The 23,337-nt window shown below is 44.5% G+C and overlaps 2 protein-coding genes across 2 annotated transcripts in view; one reads left to right on the forward strand and one right to left on the reverse strand.

Annotated features, from left to right (window-relative positions):
- Positions 1-8,259, forward strand: part of LOC127913774 (glutamate receptor ionotropic, NMDA 3B-like) — a 59,502-nt gene extending 51,243 nt beyond the window's left edge. Inside the window, 4 exon segments of the mRNA XM_052487031.1 lie at positions 2,555-2,719; positions 3,176-3,243; positions 5,549-5,781; positions 6,306-8,259. Coding sequence (XP_052342991.1) covers positions 2,555-2,719; positions 3,176-3,243; positions 5,549-5,781; positions 6,306-7,243 — 1,404 coding nt within the window. The 3' untranslated portion in view covers positions 7,244-8,259.
- A 4,281-nt stretch (positions 8,260-12,540) lies between these two features.
- On the reverse strand, positions 12,541-21,777 carry LOC118379243 (phospholipid phosphatase-related protein type 3-like). Its single transcript, XM_052488963.1, has 11 exons — positions 20,721-21,777; positions 20,000-20,106; positions 19,629-19,814; positions 19,415-19,523; positions 17,430-17,625; positions 17,108-17,165; positions 16,779-16,952; positions 16,311-16,520; positions 16,010-16,236; positions 15,472-15,919; positions 12,541-14,906 (listed from the first exon to the last, which is right to left on the reverse strand). The coding sequence occupies exons 2-11, from the start codon at positions 20,081-20,083 to the stop codon at positions 14,133-14,135; spliced, it is 2,466 nt and encodes an 821-aa protein (XP_052344923.1). The 5' UTR covers positions 20,084-20,106; positions 20,721-21,777; the 3' UTR covers positions 12,541-14,132.
- Positions 21,778-23,337: the final 1,560 nt, after the last annotated feature.

Below are 23,337 nucleotides of genomic sequence, written 5' to 3' on the forward strand. Positions count from 1 at the left end.
TATGTGGTTGTCTCACTTGGCTATCTTAAGAGGAATGCACTAGCTGTGGGTCAGTCTGGATGGGAGCGTCTGCTGAATGGCTAAATTGTAATGTAAATGTAGTGCTATGTTTGTCGCCACACGGGACTGTTTCGTTCATTTCACGTTTATTGTTTTGTATTTCGTAGTGTTCAGTTTATGTTTTAAAATAAACATTATGGACACTTGCCACGCTGCGTTTTGGTCCTCCGATCCTTCTCGCTTCTCCTCCTCAGAAGAGGAGGACGAGATCCCTTACAGTTGGTGGTAGATCGAAGACCGTGTTGCCAAACCGTGTCCTTTGTCCTTTGAAGAATGTCTCTGGTGGTCAATTGGATATGTTGTAGTAACGTTGTTGTGTGATAGACGGGATACTCTGTCTGTTCCTTCATAACCCTCGTTTGCAGCGGCTGTTGCTAACTCAAAGGCTAGGAGGTATCACTTCTGTAGTGAATAAGAGTTCAAAGTTCATACCATTCGCAACCAAAGCTCATGCTGATGTTGGCTTCATTCTGTAGTTATTATCTGAACCATTCTGACATCGGACCGTCGTCCTCACATCCTCGGAACAGGAGGTTATATTGTCGTCAAGGCTTTAAATAGGAAGGGAGAGGAGGGCGTGTTTGAAAAGTTTTATAGCCCATGTCCCTTCACAGGGGCGGTCCACTGATTGAGCAGAGCCCAGTCTTATGAAAACCCAAATCTCACATTTTAGAAGCTAAAATCACATTTCATCCCATCACAAATAATTTCATATTCAAACATTTAAATTGAACAACAAATCCATGTAAATCCGATAACTCTGATGTGTAGACTTTTCCACTGTAGAATTTATGTCATCTTATCATTGATGAGAATGTGTCAGATGACAACCGAACTGACATCATATTCATTAGGTACCACCACATATGTTCAATTGGTCTGATTACCAGAATATAGTTCATTTCCCCCCCACCTTCTGATGTTCCCAGAATCTCTATGTTAACCAAGGTGTTTGCAAATGTAACATCAGTAGGGTAGAGATAGTTAAAACCTAACCCCTGGCTAAATTCCCAATCAGGCCTTCATACCATCACGGCCACCTAATCATCCACAGTTTACAATTGGCTCATTCATCCCCCGTCCTCTCCCCTGTAACTATTCCCCAGGTCGCTGCTGTAAATGAGAATGTGTTCTCAGTCAACTTACCTGGTAAAATAAGGGTTAAATAAATAGTGTTTTGATGGGGTACGACAGTTGAACTAAGCTCAGCTTAGCATGAGGCATTCGGGGGGCAATCAATAGATACATATCATTAATTTATGTCCAAAATGTATGTAGCAACTGTAGATTGCCCCTTTAAGGTCATCACTTAAAACTCGAGCAACTGGCTCGAGTTTTACTCAGAGACAGTGTTGTGATGATGTCAGGTGACGGAGAAAGTGGAACTACTGGTTCACTCTGCCATCTAGTGGCCACTGTTGGAACCACAGTCAACCTCATACCTTATGGCAAAATGGGGACTGTGAAGAGACACATAGACCATTTAATGCATTTTGTATTGTATTTTGCATTTTATTATGTATATGATACATGGTTGGGTTAAGACTGTTATATGTGGTTGTCTCGCTTGGCTATCTTAAGATGAATGCACGAGCTGTGGGTCTCTCTGAATGGGAGTGTCTGCTGAATGGCTAAATGTAGTGCTATGTATGTATATTTATGTATATTATCTATTTTATTTGTCAGCAGCAGCTAACTACAGAACCTAATAATAAATACTCTCTTCCCTCTCTCCCTCTCTCTCCCTCTCTCTCCCTCTCTCTAACCCTCTCTCTCCCTCTCTCTCTCTTCCTCTCTCTAACCCTCTCTCTTCCCTCTCTCTCCCTCTCTCTCCCTCTCTCTCCCTCTCTCTAACCCTCTCTCTCCCTCTCTCTAACTCTCTCTCTCTCTCCCTCTCTCTCCCTCTCTCTAACCCTCTCTCTCCCTCTCTCTCCCTCTCTTTAACCCTCTATCTCTCTCTAACCCTCTCTCTCCCTCTCTCCCTCTCTCTCCCTCTCTTTAACCCTCTATCTCCCTCTCTCCCTCTCTCCCTCTCTCTCCCTCTCTCAAATCATCTCTCTCCCTCTCTCTAACCCTCTCTCTCCCTCTCTCTAACCCTCTCTCTCCCTCTCTCTAACCCTCTCTCTTCCTCTCTCTCCTCTCTCTCCCTCTCTCTCTCTCCCCTCTCTCCCTCTCTCTCTTCCCTCTCTCCCTCTCTCTCTAACCCTCTCTCTCCCTCTCTCCCTCTCTCTCCCTCTCTCTCTCTCACTCTCTCTCTCCCTCTCTCTCCCTCTCTCTCCCTCTCCCTCTCTCTAACCCTCTCTTTCGCTATATCTCTCTCTCTCCCTCTTTCTCTCTCCCTCTTTCTCTCTCTTTTGCTCTCTCACTCTCCCTCCCTCTCTCGCTCCCTCTCTCTCTGTTTTGCTCTCTCACTCTCCCTCCCTCTCTCACTCCCTCTCTCACACCCTCTCTTGCCCTCTATCTCTCCCTCTTTCTGACTCTCTCTCTCTCCCAGAATTTATCGATGGGGATAGATCATTTCTCAGGCCTGTTTGTGATGTTGTGTGTGGGGGTGGTTGGAGCCATCTTTACCTTGGCAGCTGAACACACCTTCTATCACCTAGCCCTGCCCCGGCTACGACGGTCACACACACTTACCTACTGGTTGCATACCAGCCAGGTATGTACGTACACACACACACACACACACACACACACACACACACACACACACACACACACACACACACGCACAAAAACAAACACACGCACAAAAACACACACACATACACACATACACACACACACTCAATAACTAGATCTATAGCAAGCCACCAAGCTGTTAATATGATCTAAGATAATTAGAATTTCACACTTTTAAAAAGTTATTATCAAGGTGATCTTACCACTCTGATCTTAGCAAGGTGATCTTACCACTGTGATCTTACCATTGTGATCTTAACAAGGTGGTCTTACAACTGTGATCTTAACAAGATGATATTATCAAGGTGATCTTACCACTGTGATCTTAATAAGGTGATCTTATAAAGGTGATCTTACCACTGTTATCTTAACAAAGTGATCTTTATTGAGTGAATGTTCTCTCATCTGTGTTGTATCATCTATCTGTTGACAGAAGATCCATCGAGCCCTGAACACCCCTTACGAGGACGTAGGGAAAGAGTTGATTGGCCTGGACCACAAGTAGAGAAACACTCATCAATAATGTCTATATTAGAGTATAGGTTATAAATACTGTCTACGTTATAGTATAGGTTATCAATACTGTCTATATTGGAGTATAGGTTATAAATACTGTCTACATTAGAGTATAGGTCATCAATACTGTCTATGTTATAGTCTAGGTGATCAATACTTTCTATATTATAGTATAGGTTATCAATACTGTCTATATTGTAGTATATGTTATCAATACTGTCTATATTATAGTATAGGTTATCAATACTGTCTATATTATAGTATAGGTTATCAATACTGTCTATATTAGAGTATATTCTATCAATACTGTCTATATTATAGTATAGGTTATGAATACTGTCTATATTATAGCATAGGTTATCAATACTGTCTACATTAGAGTATAGGTTATCAATACTGTCCACATTAGAGTATCGGTTATAAATACTGTCTATATTACAGTATAGGCTATCAATACTGTCTATCTCGCAGTGTATGTTATCAATACTATCTATACTACAGTATAGGTTATCATTGCTATCTATTTTGCAGCATTAGGTTATCAAAACTATACTACAGTATAGGTAATCAATAATATCTAAATTACACTATAGGTTATCTATACTCTATATTACAGTATAGGTTATCAAAAATATGTATATTACAGTATAGGTAATCAATAATATATATATATATATATATATATTACAGTATAGATTATCAATACTATCTTTATTAGAGTATAGGTTATTAATACTGTCTATATTAGAGTATAGGTTATCAATACTGTCAATATTACATTATAGGTTATCAATACTATTTATATTACATTATAGGTTATCAGTACTGTCTATATTACATTATAGTTTATCAATACTATCTATACTACAGTGTAGGTTATAACTACTCTCTATTTTACAGTATGGGTTATCAATACTGTCCATATTAGTGTATAGGTTATCAATACTATCTACATTACATTATAGGTTATCAATACTATCTATACTACAGTGTAGGTTATAACTACTCTCTATTTTACAGTATGGGTTATTAATACTGTCCATATTAGTGTATAGGTTATCAATACTGTCTATATTACATTATAGGTTATCAATACTATCTATATTACAGTGTAGGTTATAACTACTCTCTATTTTACAGTATGGGTTATTAATACTGTCCATATTATAGGTTATAATACTGGTTATCAATACTATCTATACTATTAGGTTATAACTACTCTCTATTTTACAGTATGGGTTATTAATACTGTCTATATTATAGTATAGGTTATTACAATGTTACTATCTATATTTATATTACAGTTATAGTACTGTTATATTACAATAGTTTATCAATACTCTATACTACAGTGTAGGTTATAAATGCTATCTATTTTGCAGCATAGGTTATCAAAACTATCTACTATACAATACAGTATAGGTTAATCAATAATATCTAAATTACAATACTGTCTATATTAGAGTATAGGTTATCAATACTGTCAATATTACATTATAGGTTATCAATACTATTTATATTACATATAGGTTATCAGTACTATCTATATTACATTATAGGGTATCAATACTATCTATACTATGTAGGTTATAACTACGGTTATCAGATATATCAATACTATCTACATTATTATCAATACTGTCTATATTATAGTATAGGTTATTAATACTATATGTCAATATATTATAGTATAGGTTATCAATATCTATTTTGGCATAGGTTATCAAAACTATCATACTATATAGGTTATCAAGTACTCTATATTACATTATAGGTTATCAATAATATATATTACGGTATAGATTATCAATACTATCTATATTAGAGTATAGGTTATTAATACTGTCTATATTATAGTATAGGTTATCAATACTGGCAATATTACATTATAGGTTATCAATACTGTCTATATTACAGTATAGGTTATCGATATTGTCTACATTAGAATATAGGTTATCATTACTATCTATTACAGTATAGGTTATCAAGACTGTCAAAATGACATTATAGGTTGTCAATACTGTCTATATTACAGTATAGGTTATCAATACTGTCTATATTACAGTATAGGTTATCAATTCTCTCTATATTACAGTATCAGTTATCAATACTGTCTATATTACAGTATAGGTTATCAATTCTATCTATACTACAGTATAGGTTATCAATACTCTCTATATTAGAGTATAGTTTATCAATACTATTTATATTACAGTATAGGTTAACAATATTGTCAATTTTACCTCTCTTTCTCTCTCTCTCTCTCCCCCCCCATCTCTCTCTCCCCCAGTCCCTCCCCTTGTGTCTCTGACAGCTGCAGCCTCCACAGACACCAGCAGCCTCGCCCTCCTCCTCCTCCCCCGTCTTCCCCCCCTCCTCCTCAGCCCTCCTCTCCTGCCCGGGACATCAAGGAGAACAAGAGGGTCCACTTTGATCTGGAGAGTCTACACAGCTACCGTCTACACACACACACCGCCTCGTTCTGGGGACGTCCTGGCATGGTGGGGCGACACGGCCTGGGAGGTACACACTCACTCTAACACACATATTTGTTTTACCGTCCTGTTGGGGACCAAAACATTTATTCCAATTCAAAATCCTATTTTCCCTAACCCCTAATCCTTACCCTTAACACCTAACCCTAAAACTAAACCTAACCCTATCACTTAACCCTAGTTCTAACCCTAAAACTAAACCTAACCCTATCACTTAACCCTAGTTCTAACCCTAAAACTAAACCTAACCCTATCACTTAACCCTAGTTCTAACCCTAAAACTAAACCTAACCCTATCACTTAACCCTAGTTCTAACCCTAAACCTAAGCACTAAGCCTAAAATACACGTTTTCCCTGTGAGGATCAGCGAAATGTCCCCAGAATTTTCCTTGTTTTACTATCCTTTAGTAGAACTTCTGGGACCCACAAGGATTGTAAAACCAAACCACACACACACTTTACAAGCTTTATTTGAATCCACAAATCACATTCCCTTCAATGAGATTCAGAGAAAAGGTCACATAGTTTCTGTCTTCCCCTGTCTGTTCCAGGGTGTCTGGGTGGTTTATCTCCTCCTCAGGTTAGCCTGCATGCTAACGGTGGCCCAGCATCGGCCCTGGCCTCCCCCGGCCTGGTCCTGCCTCCTCTGGGGAACCCAGGCAACCAGGCCTTCCTGTGGGAGGGAGAGCTCCAGGAGGTCCAGGGGAGGATCGAGACGTTCACAGCCCAGCTGAGAGATGCCGTGGCCAGGAGGGCCGAGATACAGACCTGCCTGGAGAACCATAAAATGAACCAGAGCACAGCTACTGCTGTCAAACTGGAGAAAGACAAGGTTGGCCAGTCACAAAGCCTGGAGAGAGTGAGAACCAACGCAGAGAAAGATAGAACCAAGGAAGAGAGAGAGGGGATCAACCAGGAGAAAAGGAAGAGTGGCAGATCAAACCTCTGTAGCAGCCTGGACAGAGACAGAGACAGAGACAGAGACAGGACAAGCAGGGACAGTTCCACTGTGAGACAAACAGCCAGACAGGACACAGACAGGGACAGACTGTTACACCAATCAGAAACTGAGAGAGACAGAGACGACCAATCAAAAAGCCTGGGCGGAAATGGGAGCAGCCAATCACATGCCTCCAACATTCTGCAGACAGGGAGGAACAGCCAATCAGAAGTTCTGATCATCCTACAGAGGAGGAGAGAGATCCAATCAAAAACCTCTGCCAGCCTGGACAGAGGGACAACCAACCAATCAGGTGCTGTCAATACACTGCAGGGAGAAAGAACTGTCCAATCACGTAACTCCACCAGTCTGGAGAGAGGAAGAGCCAGGCAATCAGGTGCAGTGAATGACCAGGAGAGGGGGAGAACTGTCCAAACACGGACAGGGGCTGGTCTGGACAGACTGAGAGCTAGCCAATCCAGTGCCTGCACTGGGAATCTGGTTAGAGAATGTCCCGCCCCCGTGGACACACAGAAGAGTTTGTGTTAGTCGTTTGATTGGTTATTTATTGGAACACAATAGACCAATCAGAGGGCTGGAAAAGAATCTAACAGGTCCAAATGATTTACAAGGCAGCGGATGAAGTAAACATTATCAGAGTTTTAAAAAACAATGACAGAGATGTGGTACTGGTCCATTTGCCTCTGATGTCAACGGCTGCTGTCTGTTAACAAAATGTCTGATCAGAACTTTACCCGTCTACTGTTTGTCTCCACTAGGTGTGTTTCCTTTTTGTTTCTAACTACTAATAGCTCTCTCTCTTCATCTCGTACCCCTGGGTTGTGTTCACTAGGAACCAAACAGAAGCAAACAGAACAAAACGGGAAGGGACCTACCTGATTTTGTCCAATAGAATCTCTCGTTTTTGTTGCAGAAGGTTTTTCTGTTTGGAGCGAACGGTTTCCGTTGCAATGGTTTGTGATTAATGTATACACCCCAGGTCTGTAGTCAGTTCTCAGTGGGTCATTCAAGGTACACATGGGGCTCCTAAATGTTCAATCAAATGCTATTTCCACCCGACCGGGTAAGAATCGGCTATCCCAGAGGGCAAACTACACGTGTCCACTGTCATTGTCCTGACTGATCCTCTATAAGGACCTTGAGTTGGTTTGATACTATGCAGTTGAATTGAATTTACTTTAATGGAATTTGTATGTTGGATGTCATGGTGGTGTCAAATGTAACTATACAGTGACAATAGTCGAACCTGGAAGTGGATGAAAAAGGTGGACGTGGAAAGAGAGAAGGCGGTTGTATTTGAGCCTATAGTAGGTGTTTTAGAAGAGATGCAGGTTGCTAGGTTACCTGTAGAGGACCGAGGAGTGTTGTAGATATGTTGTTCTGGTGTTGATGGGTCGTGTTCGGTGTCCCATTATGCTGCCTATAACAACAGCTATATGTCTCATTCTCACACACAACAGAATTATATCAGCATATTATTGGGACTCGTATCATGTTGTTGTATATCATTTCCATTTTTTGAAATTAAACATTTATATACTGGTTTTATTGGAACGAATTACCACAGACTGTAATGACAGTCTATACCACAAGGTGGTGCCTGGATCTCCCTCTCTCTCTCACACACACACACACACACACACACACACACACACACACACACACACACAACCCATTCAACTAAGCAACTGAAACATTCTTTGATGGATGAGGAGGAATAGATTATTTCACGATCATAGTAGTAACAATTTTCATTCCATGCCTTTCCCACAATTCTGTGATATTTAGCAACACAAGAGACCCCCCCCCCCAACACATACACACACTCACACATAAAGGTGTGCACACACACAGACACAATCACACAGTTATAGTAATTCGCTGTGAAATTAAAAGAGAAACCTCTCATCGTTAATCCACCCAAAATCACACGCTCTGATTACATCATCCTAAAGAGCAATTAGAACACTGCTGCGCCTCACTCGTATGAATCAAAGCTCAGATTTATCTGAGTGTGTGTGTGTGAGAGTGTGTGTGTGTCACAGGGAACAAAATGAGGTCAGACAACAGTTGTATCTAAATGTATGGATGTTATACATCTGACATATTGACATATTTACTCAGGCATACAGAGCAGAGGTAGGGGAATATATACACACACACTTAGACACCCACATACTTACACACACACACACACACACACGGTCCCCATTCCCAGTGACCCTGGTCTGTTTGGTGAAGCCTGCAGGATATTTTAGGCTTAGTCACTCATGTTAGAACACACATATTAACCCACGCATCCTCAAATATATCTTTCTGCATCACTCTGTTGTTCTCTCTTCATCTCTCTCTCCATCTCCGTCTCTTCATTTCTCTGTGTGAGACAGTAAGAGATATGGACAGACAGTAGAGACAGTAAGGGATATGGACAGACAGTAGAGACAGTAAGAGATATGGACAGACAGTAGAGAGAGATATGGACAGACAGTAGAGACAGTAAGAGATATGGACAGACAGTAGAGAGAGATATGGACAGACAGTAGAGAGAGATATGGACAGACAATAGAGAGAGATATGGACAGACAATAGAGAGAGATATGGACAGACAGTAGAGAGAGATATGGACAGACAGTAGAGACAGTAAGGGATATGGACAGACGGTAGAGAGAGATATGGACAGACAGTAGAGACTGTAAGGGATATGGACAGACAGTAGAGACAGTAAGGGATATGGACAGACAGTAGAGAGAGATATGGACAGACAGTAGAGACTGTAAGGGATATGGACAGACAGTAGAGACTGTAAGGGATATGGACAGACAGTAGAGACTGTAAGGGATATGGACAGACAGTAGAGACTGTAAGGGATATGGACAGACAGTAGAGACTGTAAGGGATATGGACAGACAGTAGAGACAGTAAGGGATATGGACAGACAGTAGAGACAGTAAGGGATATGGACAGACAGTAGAGACTGTAAGGATATGGACAGACAGTAGAGACAGTAAGGGATATGGACAGACAGTAGAGACTGTAAGAGATATGGGCAGACAGTAGAGAGAGATATGGACAGACAGTAGAGAGAGATATGGACAGACAGTAGAGAGAGATATGGACAGACAGTAGAGACAGTAAGGGATATGGACAGACAGTAGAGACAGTAATGGATATGGACAGACAGACAGTAGAGAGAGATATGGACAGACAGAGACAGTAAGGGATATGGACAGACAGTAGAGAGAGATATGGACAGACAGTAGAGAGAGATATGGACAGACAGTAGAGACAATAAGGGATATGGACAGACAGTAGAGACAGTAATGGATATGGACAGACAGTAGAGAGAGATATGGACAGACAGAGACAGTAAGGGATATGGACAGACAGTAGAGAGAGATATGGACAGACAGTAGAGAGAGATATGGACAGACAGTAGAGAGAGATATGGACAGACAGTAGAGACAGTAAGGGATATGGACAGACAGTAGAGAGAGAGATGGACAGACAGTAGAGACAGTAAGGGACATGGACAGACAGTAGAGAGAGATATGGACAGACAGTAGAGACAGTAAGGGATATGGACAGACAGTAGAGACTAAGGGATATGGACAGACAGTAGAGACAGTAAGGGATATGGACAGACAGTAGAGACAGTAAGGGATATGGACAGACAGTAGAGAGAGATATGGACAGACAGTAGAGACAGTAAGGGATATGGACAGACAGTAGAGACTAAGGGATATGGACAGACAGTAGAGACAGTAAGGGATATGGACAGACAGTAGAGACAGTAAGGGATATGGACAGACAGTAGAGAGAGATATGGACAGACAGTAGAGACAGTAAGGGATATGGACAGACAGTAGAAAGATACGAACAGACAGTAGAGACAGTAAGGGATATGGACAGACAGTAGAGACAGTAAGGCATATGGACAGACAGTAGAGAGAGATATGGACAGACAGTAGAGAGAGATATGGACAGACAGTAGAGACAGTAGGCGATATGGACAGACAGTAGAGAGCGAAATAAACTAGGACAGACAGTAGAGACAGTAAGGGATATGGACAGACAGTAGAGAGAGATATGGACAGACAGAGACAGTAAGCAATATGGACAGACAGTAGAGAGAGATATGGACAGACAGTAGAGAGATATGGACGGACAGTAGAGACAGTAAGCGATATGGACAGACAGTAGAGAGAGATATGGACAGACAGTAGAGACAGTAAGTGATATGGACAGACAGTAGAGAGCGAAAGAAATTAGGACAGACAGTAGAGAGCGAAAGAAATTAGGACAGACAGTAGAGAGAGAGAGATATGGACAGACAGTAGAGAGAGAAAGATATGGACAGACAGAGAGAAGGGATCGAGACAGAGAGAAAGGATCGAGACAGACAGAGAGAAGGGATCGAGACAGAGAAATAGGATCGAGACAGACAGAGAGAAGGGATCGAGACAGAGAGAAAGGATCGAGACAGACAGAGCGGAGGCCTTTGTGTTGTTCTGTTGAATCACTCCTCAAATGAAGGCCACTTCAGACCTCCGGACAGCTCCACACCACACACACACACACACACACACACACACACACACACACACACACACACACTGCAGAGCATTGAGATGTCTGTGATGGAGTGTGTGTATGTGTGTGTAGAGGCCAGATGGTGAGGGCCCTAGGGATAGTCAACCAGGACTGACTCAGCCCTCAGTGGGAGGGGGGGGGGGGCTCTCTCCTCCTTCCCTCGCTCTCTCTTCTCTCTTTACCCCTTCCTTCTCTTTCTCGTCTCCCTGTCTCTCCTCTCTCTTTACCCCGTCTCTCTCTCTCTCCTCTCTCTTTACCCCGTCCTTCTCTTTCTCGTCTCCCTGTCTCTCCTCTCTCTTTACCCTTCTCTCCCTCTCTCTTTACCCCTTCCTTCTCTTTCTCGTCTCCCTCTCTCTCTCCTCTCTTTACCCTTCTCTCCCTCTCTCTTTACCCCTTCCTTCTCTTTCTCGTCTCCCTGTCTCTCTCTCTCCTCTCTCTTTACCCTTCTCTCCCTCTCTTTACCCCTTCCTTCCTCTCCTTCTCTCGTCTCCCTGTCTCTCTCTCCTCTCTCTTTACCCTTCTCTCCCTCTCTCTTTCTCCTCCTGTCTCTCTCTCTCCTCTCTCTTTACCCTTCTCTCCCTCTCTCTTTACCCCTTCCTTCTCTTTCTCGTCTCCTGTCTCTCTCTCTCCTCTCTCTTTCCCTTCTCTCCCTCTCTCTTTACCCCTTCCTTCTCTTTCTCGTCTCCCTGTCTCTCCTCTCTCTTTACCCTTCTCTCCCTCTCTCTTTACCCCTTCCTTCTCTTTCTCGTCTCCCTCTCTCTCCTCTCTCTTTACCCTTCTCTCCCTCTCTCTTTACCCCGTCCTTCTCTTTCTCGTCTCCCTGTCTCTCCTCTCTCTTTACCCCGTCTCTCTCTCTCTCCTCTCTCTTTACCCTTCTCTCCCTCTCTCTGTTTACCCCGTCCTTCTCTTTCTCGTCTCCCTCTCTCTCCTCTCTCTTTACCCTTCTCTCCCTCTCTCTTTACCCCTTCCTTCTCTTTCTTGTCTCCCTGTCTCTCTCCTCTCTCTCAGGAGTATAGATTTGATAAAGGAGTTAGCAGGGACTAACCAACAGTAGAATTCATTAAAGATATCTTATAACAACCCACATCCGTGTGTGGGTGTGAATCAATAGAGGATCTTTTTCACTCCTCCAGGGATAACAGCTGTATTCTTGACAACTAAAGACTCCTCCAACCGAATGTCTATGCTTCAGCTCAGTGGGCTAACACGGTCTTGAGACACATAAACCACCAATGGTCAGTCACACAAACTTCATTGAATTTACAAATAGACGTTTCCTGAGTCAAGGAGTTTATAACCATTACCTGGAAACACAAGTTTAAAAAAACAGTAGCCCATGAAAAAGGACAGTAATATAATATTAGTATTTACATTGGTAATAAAGACAGAAAAGGTAAATAAATGACATCTCTGGAAAATGCAGCATTTCTGTTTCTTAGAAGTCATAATGCAAGTTCATAGAAACACAATGAAGTAGAATACACTCATTCACACACAGAAACACACATGCAAGACAGACACACCCTCACACACATACATACACATGCAGACTAACACCAGTATTCAACAGTTCTATCATCAAAAGAGGATATCCACTACAGAACAAGTCGTTCTGCTGCTAGGCAACCGATGCACACAGACCACACCCACAAGTCTACACAGTCTTTAGTCACCATTTATCTTATTGTGTTGTCAGTGGGGGTTTGATTAGCAACAAATGAGCTTAAAAATAATTCATATTATTGCATGTAATTTTATACAATTGGAGGTGATTGGTTGAGTCTGTGTGTGTGTGTGTGTGTGTGTGTGTGTGTGTGTGTGTGTGTAGCCACGGGTAGGGGTGCTACTAAAAATCTGAATCAAAAATCAAATCCTTCATTTTCAATTTTCCTAAAAGTAGTGCACTGTGTTAGCGGTCTGTAGCGCAGACCCCCACCACCAAACGACTTCCCACAGCTGTGTGTGTGTGTGGATCTGTTCATATTGTTAAGCCAAATGTTCCCTCCAGTCTTTGTCTCCCCCTCTTTGTTTACTGTAGTAATCCTCTCCAAGATGTTCACTTTCCTTCCTCCTTTTCTCCTCCTCTTCTTCGTCTCTACAGTAAGTCAGTGGAATGGAAACCTGAGAGAGATCCTATATACAGTATAGTATAGTACAGCTGGTAGGTATAGTCAGTAGACTGGAAAAGTATTCTAGTCAGATAGTAGAAGGTGGTAAACCAACTACTAGAGCTGCTATTGTTTCTGTTGTCTTTAGTGATCCAGTCTCCATGCTCCTGAAGACCTTCAGTCAGACACGCTCCACCTCCACTGTTAGACCCTGACTTAGCAGTGTTCTATGTCGCGTTATAACCTCCACTACTGTTAGACCTTGACTTAACAGTCCTCCCAAGTCTTACTCTGCAGTGTCTTGTAGATCAGCTATTTGTCTGTTTCCATCTGGACCCTTTCTCAGTATTGAAGTAGTGTTCTGGATCATTGTGACTCCTCTACGCCAAGTTATAACCTCCATTATATTACATTTTAACTCCTAAGTTGTCTCATAACCTCCTCTCACTCATTTAAGTCATGTAGTAGTTCTCCTGACTGTTAGGTCTCCCCAAACGGTGTCACATTTAATAACTTCCCCTGACTGTTAGGGCTCCTCAAACGGTGTCACATTTAATTACGGCCCCTGACTGTATGGTTACCTAGTGGTACTACTGTCTATATTAACTGCTCTATGTCGTCTTATAACCTCTTGCTCTATAAGTTCCCCTATGTTCTCTTCTAACCTCGTAGTCTGTTTTTACTAGTGTTACTGTCTATTATAACCCCTCTATGTTGCGTTATAATCTCCTCTCTGTCTGCATGGTCTTGTAATATACTTCTTGATCAGCGCGGCTGTGGGCTGAGACAGTGGGCCGGCGGGGGAGGGTCATAGAGCGGGGGAGGGGGGGGGAGTAACTGTCCAACAGCAGATCTGGGTGAGGAGGGGGAGGGAGGGGGGAGTAGAAGGGGGGAGGAGGGGGAGGGAGGGGGGAGTAGAAGGGGGGAGAAGGGGGAGGCAGAGGGGAGGAGGTGGGCTGAGGAGGCGGAGGTAGGGTGGAGGAAGAGAAGGGAGGGAGTGGAGAGGAGATGGGGTGAGGAGGGGGAGGCAGGGTGGAGGAATCGGTCTGGCTGGGAGAGGAGGAGCAGATAGAGTCTGATTTCACAGGAAGTGTTCGGTATTCCCGATATTCCGGTGTGGAGACTTTCTCCTGGCGCTGCAGCGCCCCCCTCTGGCCCTGCTCACCGACGCTCCCGCTGGTGGTGTTCCTCCGCTCCCAGGGGGTCCCGTTACCGGCAGCTGTTACTCTGGCCCCTAGGGTCCCGTTACTCCCGGTACTGACACTGCTAGACACCCTGACCACAGGGTGATGAGGGGCGTGAGCGTCTATGGTGACAATACTCCCGGTAACGCTCCCGGTAACACTCCCGGTGTGGCTGTCATGGTCAGAGGGGACCCGGTAGTACGGAGACTCAGAGCTTCCTGTTGAAGACCCTCCTCCACAGGAAGAGGCGGAGTCAGAGCCCTTGGCAGAGGAGCAGATTGGTCCGTGCTGTTTGGACATGGCAATGACCTATAGGATGAACAGAGGAGACAGTTAGCTAGTTACTTCAGCTAGTTAGAATGTAAATCAACAGTTCATTTAGCATTTAGCTAGTTACTTCAGCTAGTTAGAATGTAAATCAACAGTTCATTTAGCTAGTTACTTCGGCTAGTTAGAATGTAAATCAACAGTTCATTTAGCTAGCTACTTCAGTTAGTTAGAATGTAAATCAACAGTTCATTTAGCTAGTTACTTCGGCTAGTTAGAATGTAAATCAACAGTTCATTTAGCTAGTTACTTCGGCTAGTTAGAATGTAAATCAACAGTTCATTTAGCTAGCTACTTCAGTTAGTTAGAATGTAAATCAACAGTTCATTTAGCATTTAGCTAGTTACTTCAGCTAGTTAGAATGTAAATCAACAGTTCATTTAGCTAGTTACTTCGGCTAGTTAGAATGTAAATCAACAGTTCATTTAGCTAGTTACTTCAGCTAGTTAGAATGTAAATCAACAGTTCATTTAGCTAGTTACTTCAGCTAGTTAGAATGTAAATCAACAGTTCATTTTAACTAACTCAGATTTGATATTTATCTTACCTGCGCCACTCGCGGCTGATTGGGCGGCTGATTGGTCGGCTGATTGGGCACACGCGGAGTCGTCACAGGGATAGGCCCCTCCCTGACTCGTTCCCCTCCCTGGCTGAGTGACATCAACTTGGCACGCGTCACTGCGCTCTTAGGGGAGACAGGGGGAGGTAGAGAGGAGACAGAAGGAGGTAGAGGGGAGACAGTAGGGGGGTGTCTAATCCCCTCCATAGGGATATGCACCAGTGGGGCTGGCGCTGGGGTAGCCGTGGCAACGGCTCGATTGGCCGACTGTACCATCGGATAGAGGGAGGGAGGATTCATCACCCCTGTCTCCCCTGCCTCGCCCCCTCCTCCTGCTCCTCCCTCTCCTCCAGATGTGTCCGTCTCTCCCTCCTCCTCGCTCCGTCTCTCCGTAGAGCGCTGCTGTCTCCACTCCTGCATCAGCGGTGGTCGCAGCCTGACAGATCACACATGGTGTGTTTGACTTGACGATTAATCTCAGGGTTGTATGACACACACCTACAACACACACTAGCCACAAACGTACCTTGGTTGTGACCTGCGGGGGTCGAAGGACAGGTGGAAGGTCATGTGCCGCTGGTTGGAGGGGTCGTCTCCGGGGGGCGAGGTGCTGCTGCTGCCGTTGGCGACGCGGGGTAAGGTATTGCTGAATGTTACCATGGTTTCCTTTCCCATGGTGCCGCGGGGTGCCAGGAGCTCCACGTCAGCACTGGCCCTCTTCAGAGATGCTACGCTGGCCTTCTCCCTACGAACCTACAGAACAACATAGTGTGGCTAACTACTAATACTAACCACGACAACACAACCTGTCTCCCTTCATCTCGTACCTTGCAGCGTCCAGTGCCCAGTTCCTCCCTGCTGTCTGAGGGTCTGGGTGTCTTGCTGCGGTACAGAGAGCCGTGCTGAGAAGCATGACCTCTCTGGGCTCTTCCCCTCACCACCTCCCTCTGCTGCTGGGGGGGGGATGCAGCCCTCCGGACAGGCTGGGGGAGGCAGTCCTCCTCGGATGACCTGAAGTTACCTACTGCATACAGAGACTAGAGGGAGGGTACGGAGGGAGGGGAAGGAGAGGTGGAGATAGCGATAGAGAGAGGGATAGAAGCGTGAAATTTGTTGAGACAGGTTTCCTAAAAAAATAACAGTGAAATTCTCCCACTGAGAACTCTTAAAAGATTATTAATTCCCATCTCTCTCTGTCTTTTTCTCAGTTTTCTCCACACACACAAAGTCCCCCCCCCACACCACACACACACACACCCACACACACACACACACACACACACACACACACACACCAGGTAGACTCCTATGCCAGCTCCTATGGCGTAGCCAACATAGACATCTCTGGGATGGCAGCGGTGTTGTGTGATCTGAGTCAGTCCGGCTATACCCGCAGCCAGACAGTATCCAAACACCAGCACCGGCTTCACCAGCTTAGTACTACTGCTGATCACACTGTTCAAATACATCTACACACACACACACACACACACACACACACACACACACACACACAAAGAACTACTGCGGATGGCAATGTTTCCAATTTTAACTTCAAATGCATCTTCATAAAGTTTGACAGACAGACAGGCAGACAGACAAGTTAGTAGCTGTCAATGCTTACAGAAATGTAGACAGCAGCAAAGCCAGAGAGCGTTGCATGCTGGGACGGAAATGTTTTCCTGAAGAGAAGGAGAGAGAGAGTAAGAATCAGGGAGCGAGAGGGAGATGTGATGCAGAGAGAGAGAAAGAGAGGTTTTATTGAAGCTGGAGAACACAAAGAGTGTGTGTGTGTGTGTGTGTGTGTGTGTGTGTGTGTGTGTGTGTGTGTGTGTGTGTGTGTGTGTGTGTGTGTGTGTGTGTGTGTGTGTGTGTGTGTGTGTGTGTGTGTGTGTGTGTGTGTGTGTGTGTGTGTGTGTGTGTGTGTGTGTGTGTGTGTGTGTTACCTGGCTGACAGGATGGCATACATATCTTTCCCAGAGCAGATGTCCTGTGTGATGAAATTGTTCTGGTCACATGATATCCCAGGCAGCGTGTAATTGGGCTGACAGACAGTCAGGAAGAAAGGGGTGGGATAACCAGTAGCCAACTGGATGATGTCTGTCATTAGGGCTGTTGCCAGGAGACCAAACACATGAACACCTGGGGGAGAAGGAGGAGGAGAGAGAGGGGGGAGACAGGGAGAAGGGATGGAAAAGGAGAGAGAGGGGGAGGGAGGAGCATGCACCAGGTAAGAGTTATCTGAAACATCTGAAGACGTCTCGCCTGTCCTCATTCCCTCTACATCTCTCTCTCCCCTGTCCTCATTCCCTCTACATCTCTCTCTCCCCTGTCCTCATTCCCTCTACATCTCTCTCTCCCCTGTCCTCATTCCCTCTACATCTCTCTCTCTCCCCTGTCCTCATTCCCCCTACATCTCTCTCTCTCCCCTGTCCTCATTCCCCCTACATCTCTCTCTCCCCTGTCCTCATTCCCTCTACATCTCTCTCTCCCCTGTCCTCATTCCCCCTACATCTCTCTCTCTCCCCTGTCCTCATTCCCCCTACATCTCTCTCTCTCCCCTGTCCTCATTCCCCCTACATCTCTCTCTCCCCTGTCCTCATTCCCTCGACATCTCTCTCTCCCCTGTCCTCATTCCCTCGACATCTCTCTCTCCCCTGTCCTCATTCCCTCGACATCTCTCTCTCCCCTGTCCTCATTCCCTCTACATCTCTCTCTCCCCTGTTCTCAAATTCTTGCTTTAACTGGAACAGGCCTGAAGTAGATTCTCTCCCTAGGCTATCATTACTCTCTGAAGTAGATTCTCTCCCTAGGCTATCATTACTCTCTGATGTAGATTCTCTCCCTAGGCTATCATTACTCTCTGAAGTAGATTCTCTCCCTAGGCTATCATTACTCCCTGAAGTAGATTCTCTCCCTAGGCTATCATTACTCTCTGAAGTAGATTCTCTCCCTAGGCTATCATTACTCTCTGAAGTAGATTCTCTCCCTAGGCTATCATTACTCTCTGAAGTAGATTCTCTCCCTAGGCTATCATTACTCTCTGAAGTAGATTCTCTCCCTAGGCTATCATTACTCTCTGAAGTAGATTCTCTCCCTAGGCTATCATTACTCTCTGAAGTAGATTCTCTCCCTAGGCTATCATTACTCTCTGAAGTAGATTCTCTCCCTAGGCTATCATTACTCTGTGAGGTAGATTCTCTCCCTAGGCTATCATTACTCCCTGAAGTAGATTCTCTCCCTAGGCTATCATTACTCCCTGAAGTAGATTCTCTCCCTAGGCTATCATTACTCCCTGAAGTAGATTCTCTCCCTGGGCTATCATTACTCTCTGAAGTAGATTCTCTCCCTAGGCTATCATTACTCTGTGAGGTAGATTCTCTCCCTAGGCTATCATTACTCTTTGAAGTAGATTCTCTCCCTAGGCTATCATTACTCTTTGAAGTAGATTCTCTCCCTAGGCTATCATTACTCTTTGAAGTAGATTCTCTCCCTGGGCTATCATTACTCTCTGAAGTAGATTCTCTCCCTGGGCTATCATTACTCTCTGAAGTAGATTCTCTCCCTAGGCTATCATTACTCTCTGAAGTAGATTCTCTCCCTAGGCTATCATTACTCCCTGAAGTAGATTCTCTCCCTGGGCTATCATTACTCCCTGAAGTAGATTCTCTCCCTAGGCTATCATTACTCTGTGAGGTAGATTCTCTCCCTAGGCTATCATTACTCTGTGAGGTAGATTCTCTCCCTAGGCTATCATTACTCTGTGAGGTAGATTCTCTCCCTAGGCTATCATTACTCTGTGAGGTAGATTCTCTCCCTAGGCTATCATTACTCTGTGAGGTAGATTCTCTCCCTAGGCTATCATTACTCTGTGAGGTGTGCACCTGTTCACTCCCCCTTGAGGATTCAAGCGTAAATAACAGGTACGTACCAACAAAGCGAACAGTCCTCCGTAGGAAGGAGTTGAAGTTACACCCATCAGCTTTACTCGGTTTGACTCTGGACTGGTAACAATACACCAGCCCTTCACCCAGCATGATCTATTCTCACACACACACACACAATTAGTCATGCACCCTGATGCTGATAGGCTGTTTATTGATCAGAATCTATTGATTCTAGGTTCTGACGGTGTGTGTACTAACCGAGGCAGCCGGTCCTGCGAAGGCCAGGCTCAGTAACATCAGCAGAGGGATCAGTTCGTCTCCTGTCTCCAGGTAGGGCAACAACAGGTCCCGGTCATAGCAATGGAACCCAGGGGTCGCCGGGGACAACAGGTCTGTCAACTCCATGAAGTAGAGAGAGACAAGGGAGGAGAGGACGATGGGGAGCTAGACAGAAAGAAAGAGAGCGAGACAGACACAGAGCGCGAGAGAGAGAGGGAGGGAGCGAGCAGGGGACAGAGAGAAAGAAAGGGAGAGAGGTAAAAGGGAGATATTGTCTTACTAACAGCCATAGTGAGTGGTATACATTAAATGCAGTTATATTGGACACACATGTATGCACATCCACACACCTCTATGAAGTAGAAGCATGGTAGAAGTGTCATGCTGTCTTTGGGAGGTTTCTTCTTGGTCTTGGCTTTTGGTGACGACATCATCCTGGTGTTGGTCCAATCAGAGTCTAGGAACAGACAGAAGGGGAGGGGTTAGTCATCACACTGGTGGCGTTCCAGGTGGCATACATTACAGAGGCGTTTTTGCACATTATCAGCTTGTTAAGTCATATTCTGCTACTACTTCCACATGGGCAAACATCTGCTTGGTCTCGGACTGATCCTTTGAAGCAAACCTAAGCTAATAGTAAATAGCTGAATGTACATCTGTTGTGTAGGTCCCTCAACTCCAAATGAACAGAACATCAGAACACACACACAGGCGAGCCTCAATGGTGTGCTATCTCTGTTTCCCACGTCTCTCTCTCTCTTTGTTCTCTCTTAACTAGCTGTCTAAATTCAGGACAATGGAGTGGACACAGGACAGCGCCATAGTTACAGTAACTCAGAGAGAAATAAGCAGGGAGTTGAGACACACAGCTCCCCTCCTTTTGCCCGGAGTTATTCTACTGTAACTATGGCGCTGTCCACTGCATGGTCCTGAACTCAGAGAGAGAGAAAACCTCTCCTGATTTAGAACCATTGATTGTCTCAGACACTAGAGTCAGACTCACCCCGCCTTGCCTCTCCTCCACACACACACACACACACACACACACACACACACAGAGTTCTGAATTACCTCTGTCCCGCGGGTTGTGTGTGTTAGCAGAGGCCCGTCTTGCCCTCCCCCCTCGCCGAGGTCTAGCGTGCTGCTCCAGTTTTCCGTTCAAACGTTAATCCATCTTCACGCGCTGCCAGTTGTTTTACGTCCCCCAAAACACACATAAACACACATTAGGTTGTTTGGGTTGGTCAGATTCTCCACGGATAGAGAGGACGAGAGAATGATAAAGGGAGAATGATAGATGGGTAAGACGAAAGGGAAAAGTCCGATATTCGATATTTCTCCGTTATTTTCCTTCTGATCGCGCGTGTGTGAATAAACTCCGAGGTTTAACGTGCCTTCTACCGGTCCACCCCAGTCCCAGTCAGCCAGGCTATGTTTGAACAGCCCACACAAACTCAAACAGCGCTCAGAAACGAACCGATATCTCACTTGAAGAACCGCCGCTCACAGAGAGCCTCGCGCACACAAAGGCATGGGGGGCGCGAGGGTGCGGGGGGAGACGAGGGGAGGAGACCGACTGTTCCTTCACACATACACAAACGCCCCTCCCCTCACCGCTCCAAATTCCTAATGGTAGGCTACCACCACCATAAAGCTGGGCAAAACAAAGCGATGGATTTTGGTGTGTGTTTGGGTATGCGCGTGCATGAGTGAAAGCATGTGTGTCTGTTTGATTCTAAGTGTTTCTTCGAATATATTCCCCTTTTAGAACATTCTATTTTAAATGTAAAGGCTATTCATTTTAGGCAAAAATATTCTGATACCCCCCACCTCTCTTCCTCTTTTCGTCTCCTCTTTCCTCTTTTTTATTGTGGGTAGACCTAGTCCAGTAGGGTGGGGTTGGGTTGGGTTCTGACCACGTGCCTGTCTGTGACTGCTGCTGCGGTGTGTAATTAGCGTCTCTTCATTCAACAAACGTGCGCGCGCGCTCACACATCTTCTGCTTCTGACCTGTCTGATTTACCATGAGATGTACACATTCAAACCTTTCTCCCACGGTTATAAATACACACACACCATGACACATGCACCCACCCTTTTCGCCTGGACTGGTCACAGCTGAGTGGCTAATAAACTCATCACTCACTCACACACACATACATATAAAGACTCCAACCTATCTTTATATGTGGTCCTTCTGAGCTCAGTTGGTAGAGCATGAGAAGACTTGTAACGCCAGGGTAGACAACCTATTCAGATTCACTCAACCCATACAATGTACACACATGACTGTAAGACTCCTACCTTTCAGCACTAAAAGCGTCTGCTAAATGGCATATATAACAAAGACTCCAACCTATCAGCACTACTCTACAGACAACAGAGAAGACTCCAACCTATCAGCACTAGCCTACAGACAACAGAGAAGACTCCAACCTATCAGCACTAGCCTACAGACAACAGAGAAGACTCCTACCTATCAGCACTAGCCTACAGACAACAGAGAAGACTCCAACCTATCAGCACTACTCTACAGACAACAGAGAAGACTCCAACCTATCAGCACTACTCTACAGACAACAGAGAAGACTCCTACCTATCAGCACTACTCCACAGACAACAGAGAAGACTCCTACCTATCAGCACTACTCTACAGACAACAGAGAAGACTCCAACATATCAACACTAACCTACAGACAACAGAGAAGACTCCAACCTATCAGCACTACTCTACAGACAACAGAGAAGACTCCTACCTATCAGCACTAACCTACAGACAACAGAGAAGACTCCAACCTATCAGCACTACTCTACAGACAACAGAGAAGACTCCAACATATCAACACTAACCTACAGACAACAGAGAAGACTCCAACCTATCAGCACTAACCTGCAGACAACAGAGAAGACTCCAACCTATCAGCACTACAGACAACAGAGAAGACTCCAACCTATCAGCACTACTCTACAGACAACAGAGAAGACTCCAACCTATCAGCACTAACCTGCAGACAACAGAGAAGACTCCAACATATCAACACTAACCTACAGACAACAGAGAAGACTCCAACCTATCAGCACTAACCTGCAGACAACAGAGAAGACTCCAACCTATCAGCACTAGCCTACAGACAACAGAGAAGACTCCAACCTATCAGCACTAACCTACAGACAACAGAGAAGACTCCAACCTATCAGCACTAGCCTGCAGACAACAGAGAAGACTCCAACCTATCAGCACTAACTTGCAGACAACAGAGAAGACTCCAACCTATCAGCACTATTTTATTTATTTTTATTTTTATTTCACCTTTATTTAACCAGGTAGGCTAGTTGAGAACAAGTTCTCATTTGCAACTGCGACCTGGCCAAGATAAAGCATAGCAGTGTGAACAGACAACAGAGTTACACATGGAGTAAACAATTAGCAAGTCAATAACACAGTAGAAAAAAATGGGCAGTCTATATACAATGTGTGCAAAAGGCATGAGGAGGTAGGCGAATAATACAATTTTGCAGATTAACACTGGAGTGATAAATGATCAGATGGGCATGTACAGGTAGAGATATTGGTGTGCAAAAGAGCAGAAAAGTAAATAAATAAAAACAGTATAAAAACAGTATGGGAATGAGGTAGGTGAAAAAGGGTGAGCTATTTACCTATAGACTATGTACAGCTGCAGCGATC

This window comes from Oncorhynchus keta, chromosome 30, assembly GCF_023373465.1.
Source record: "Oncorhynchus keta strain PuntledgeMale-10-30-2019 chromosome 30, Oket_V2, whole genome shotgun sequence".
In the NCBI taxonomy this organism is placed as follows: domain Eukaryota; kingdom Metazoa; phylum Chordata; class Actinopteri; order Salmoniformes; family Salmonidae; genus Oncorhynchus; species Oncorhynchus keta.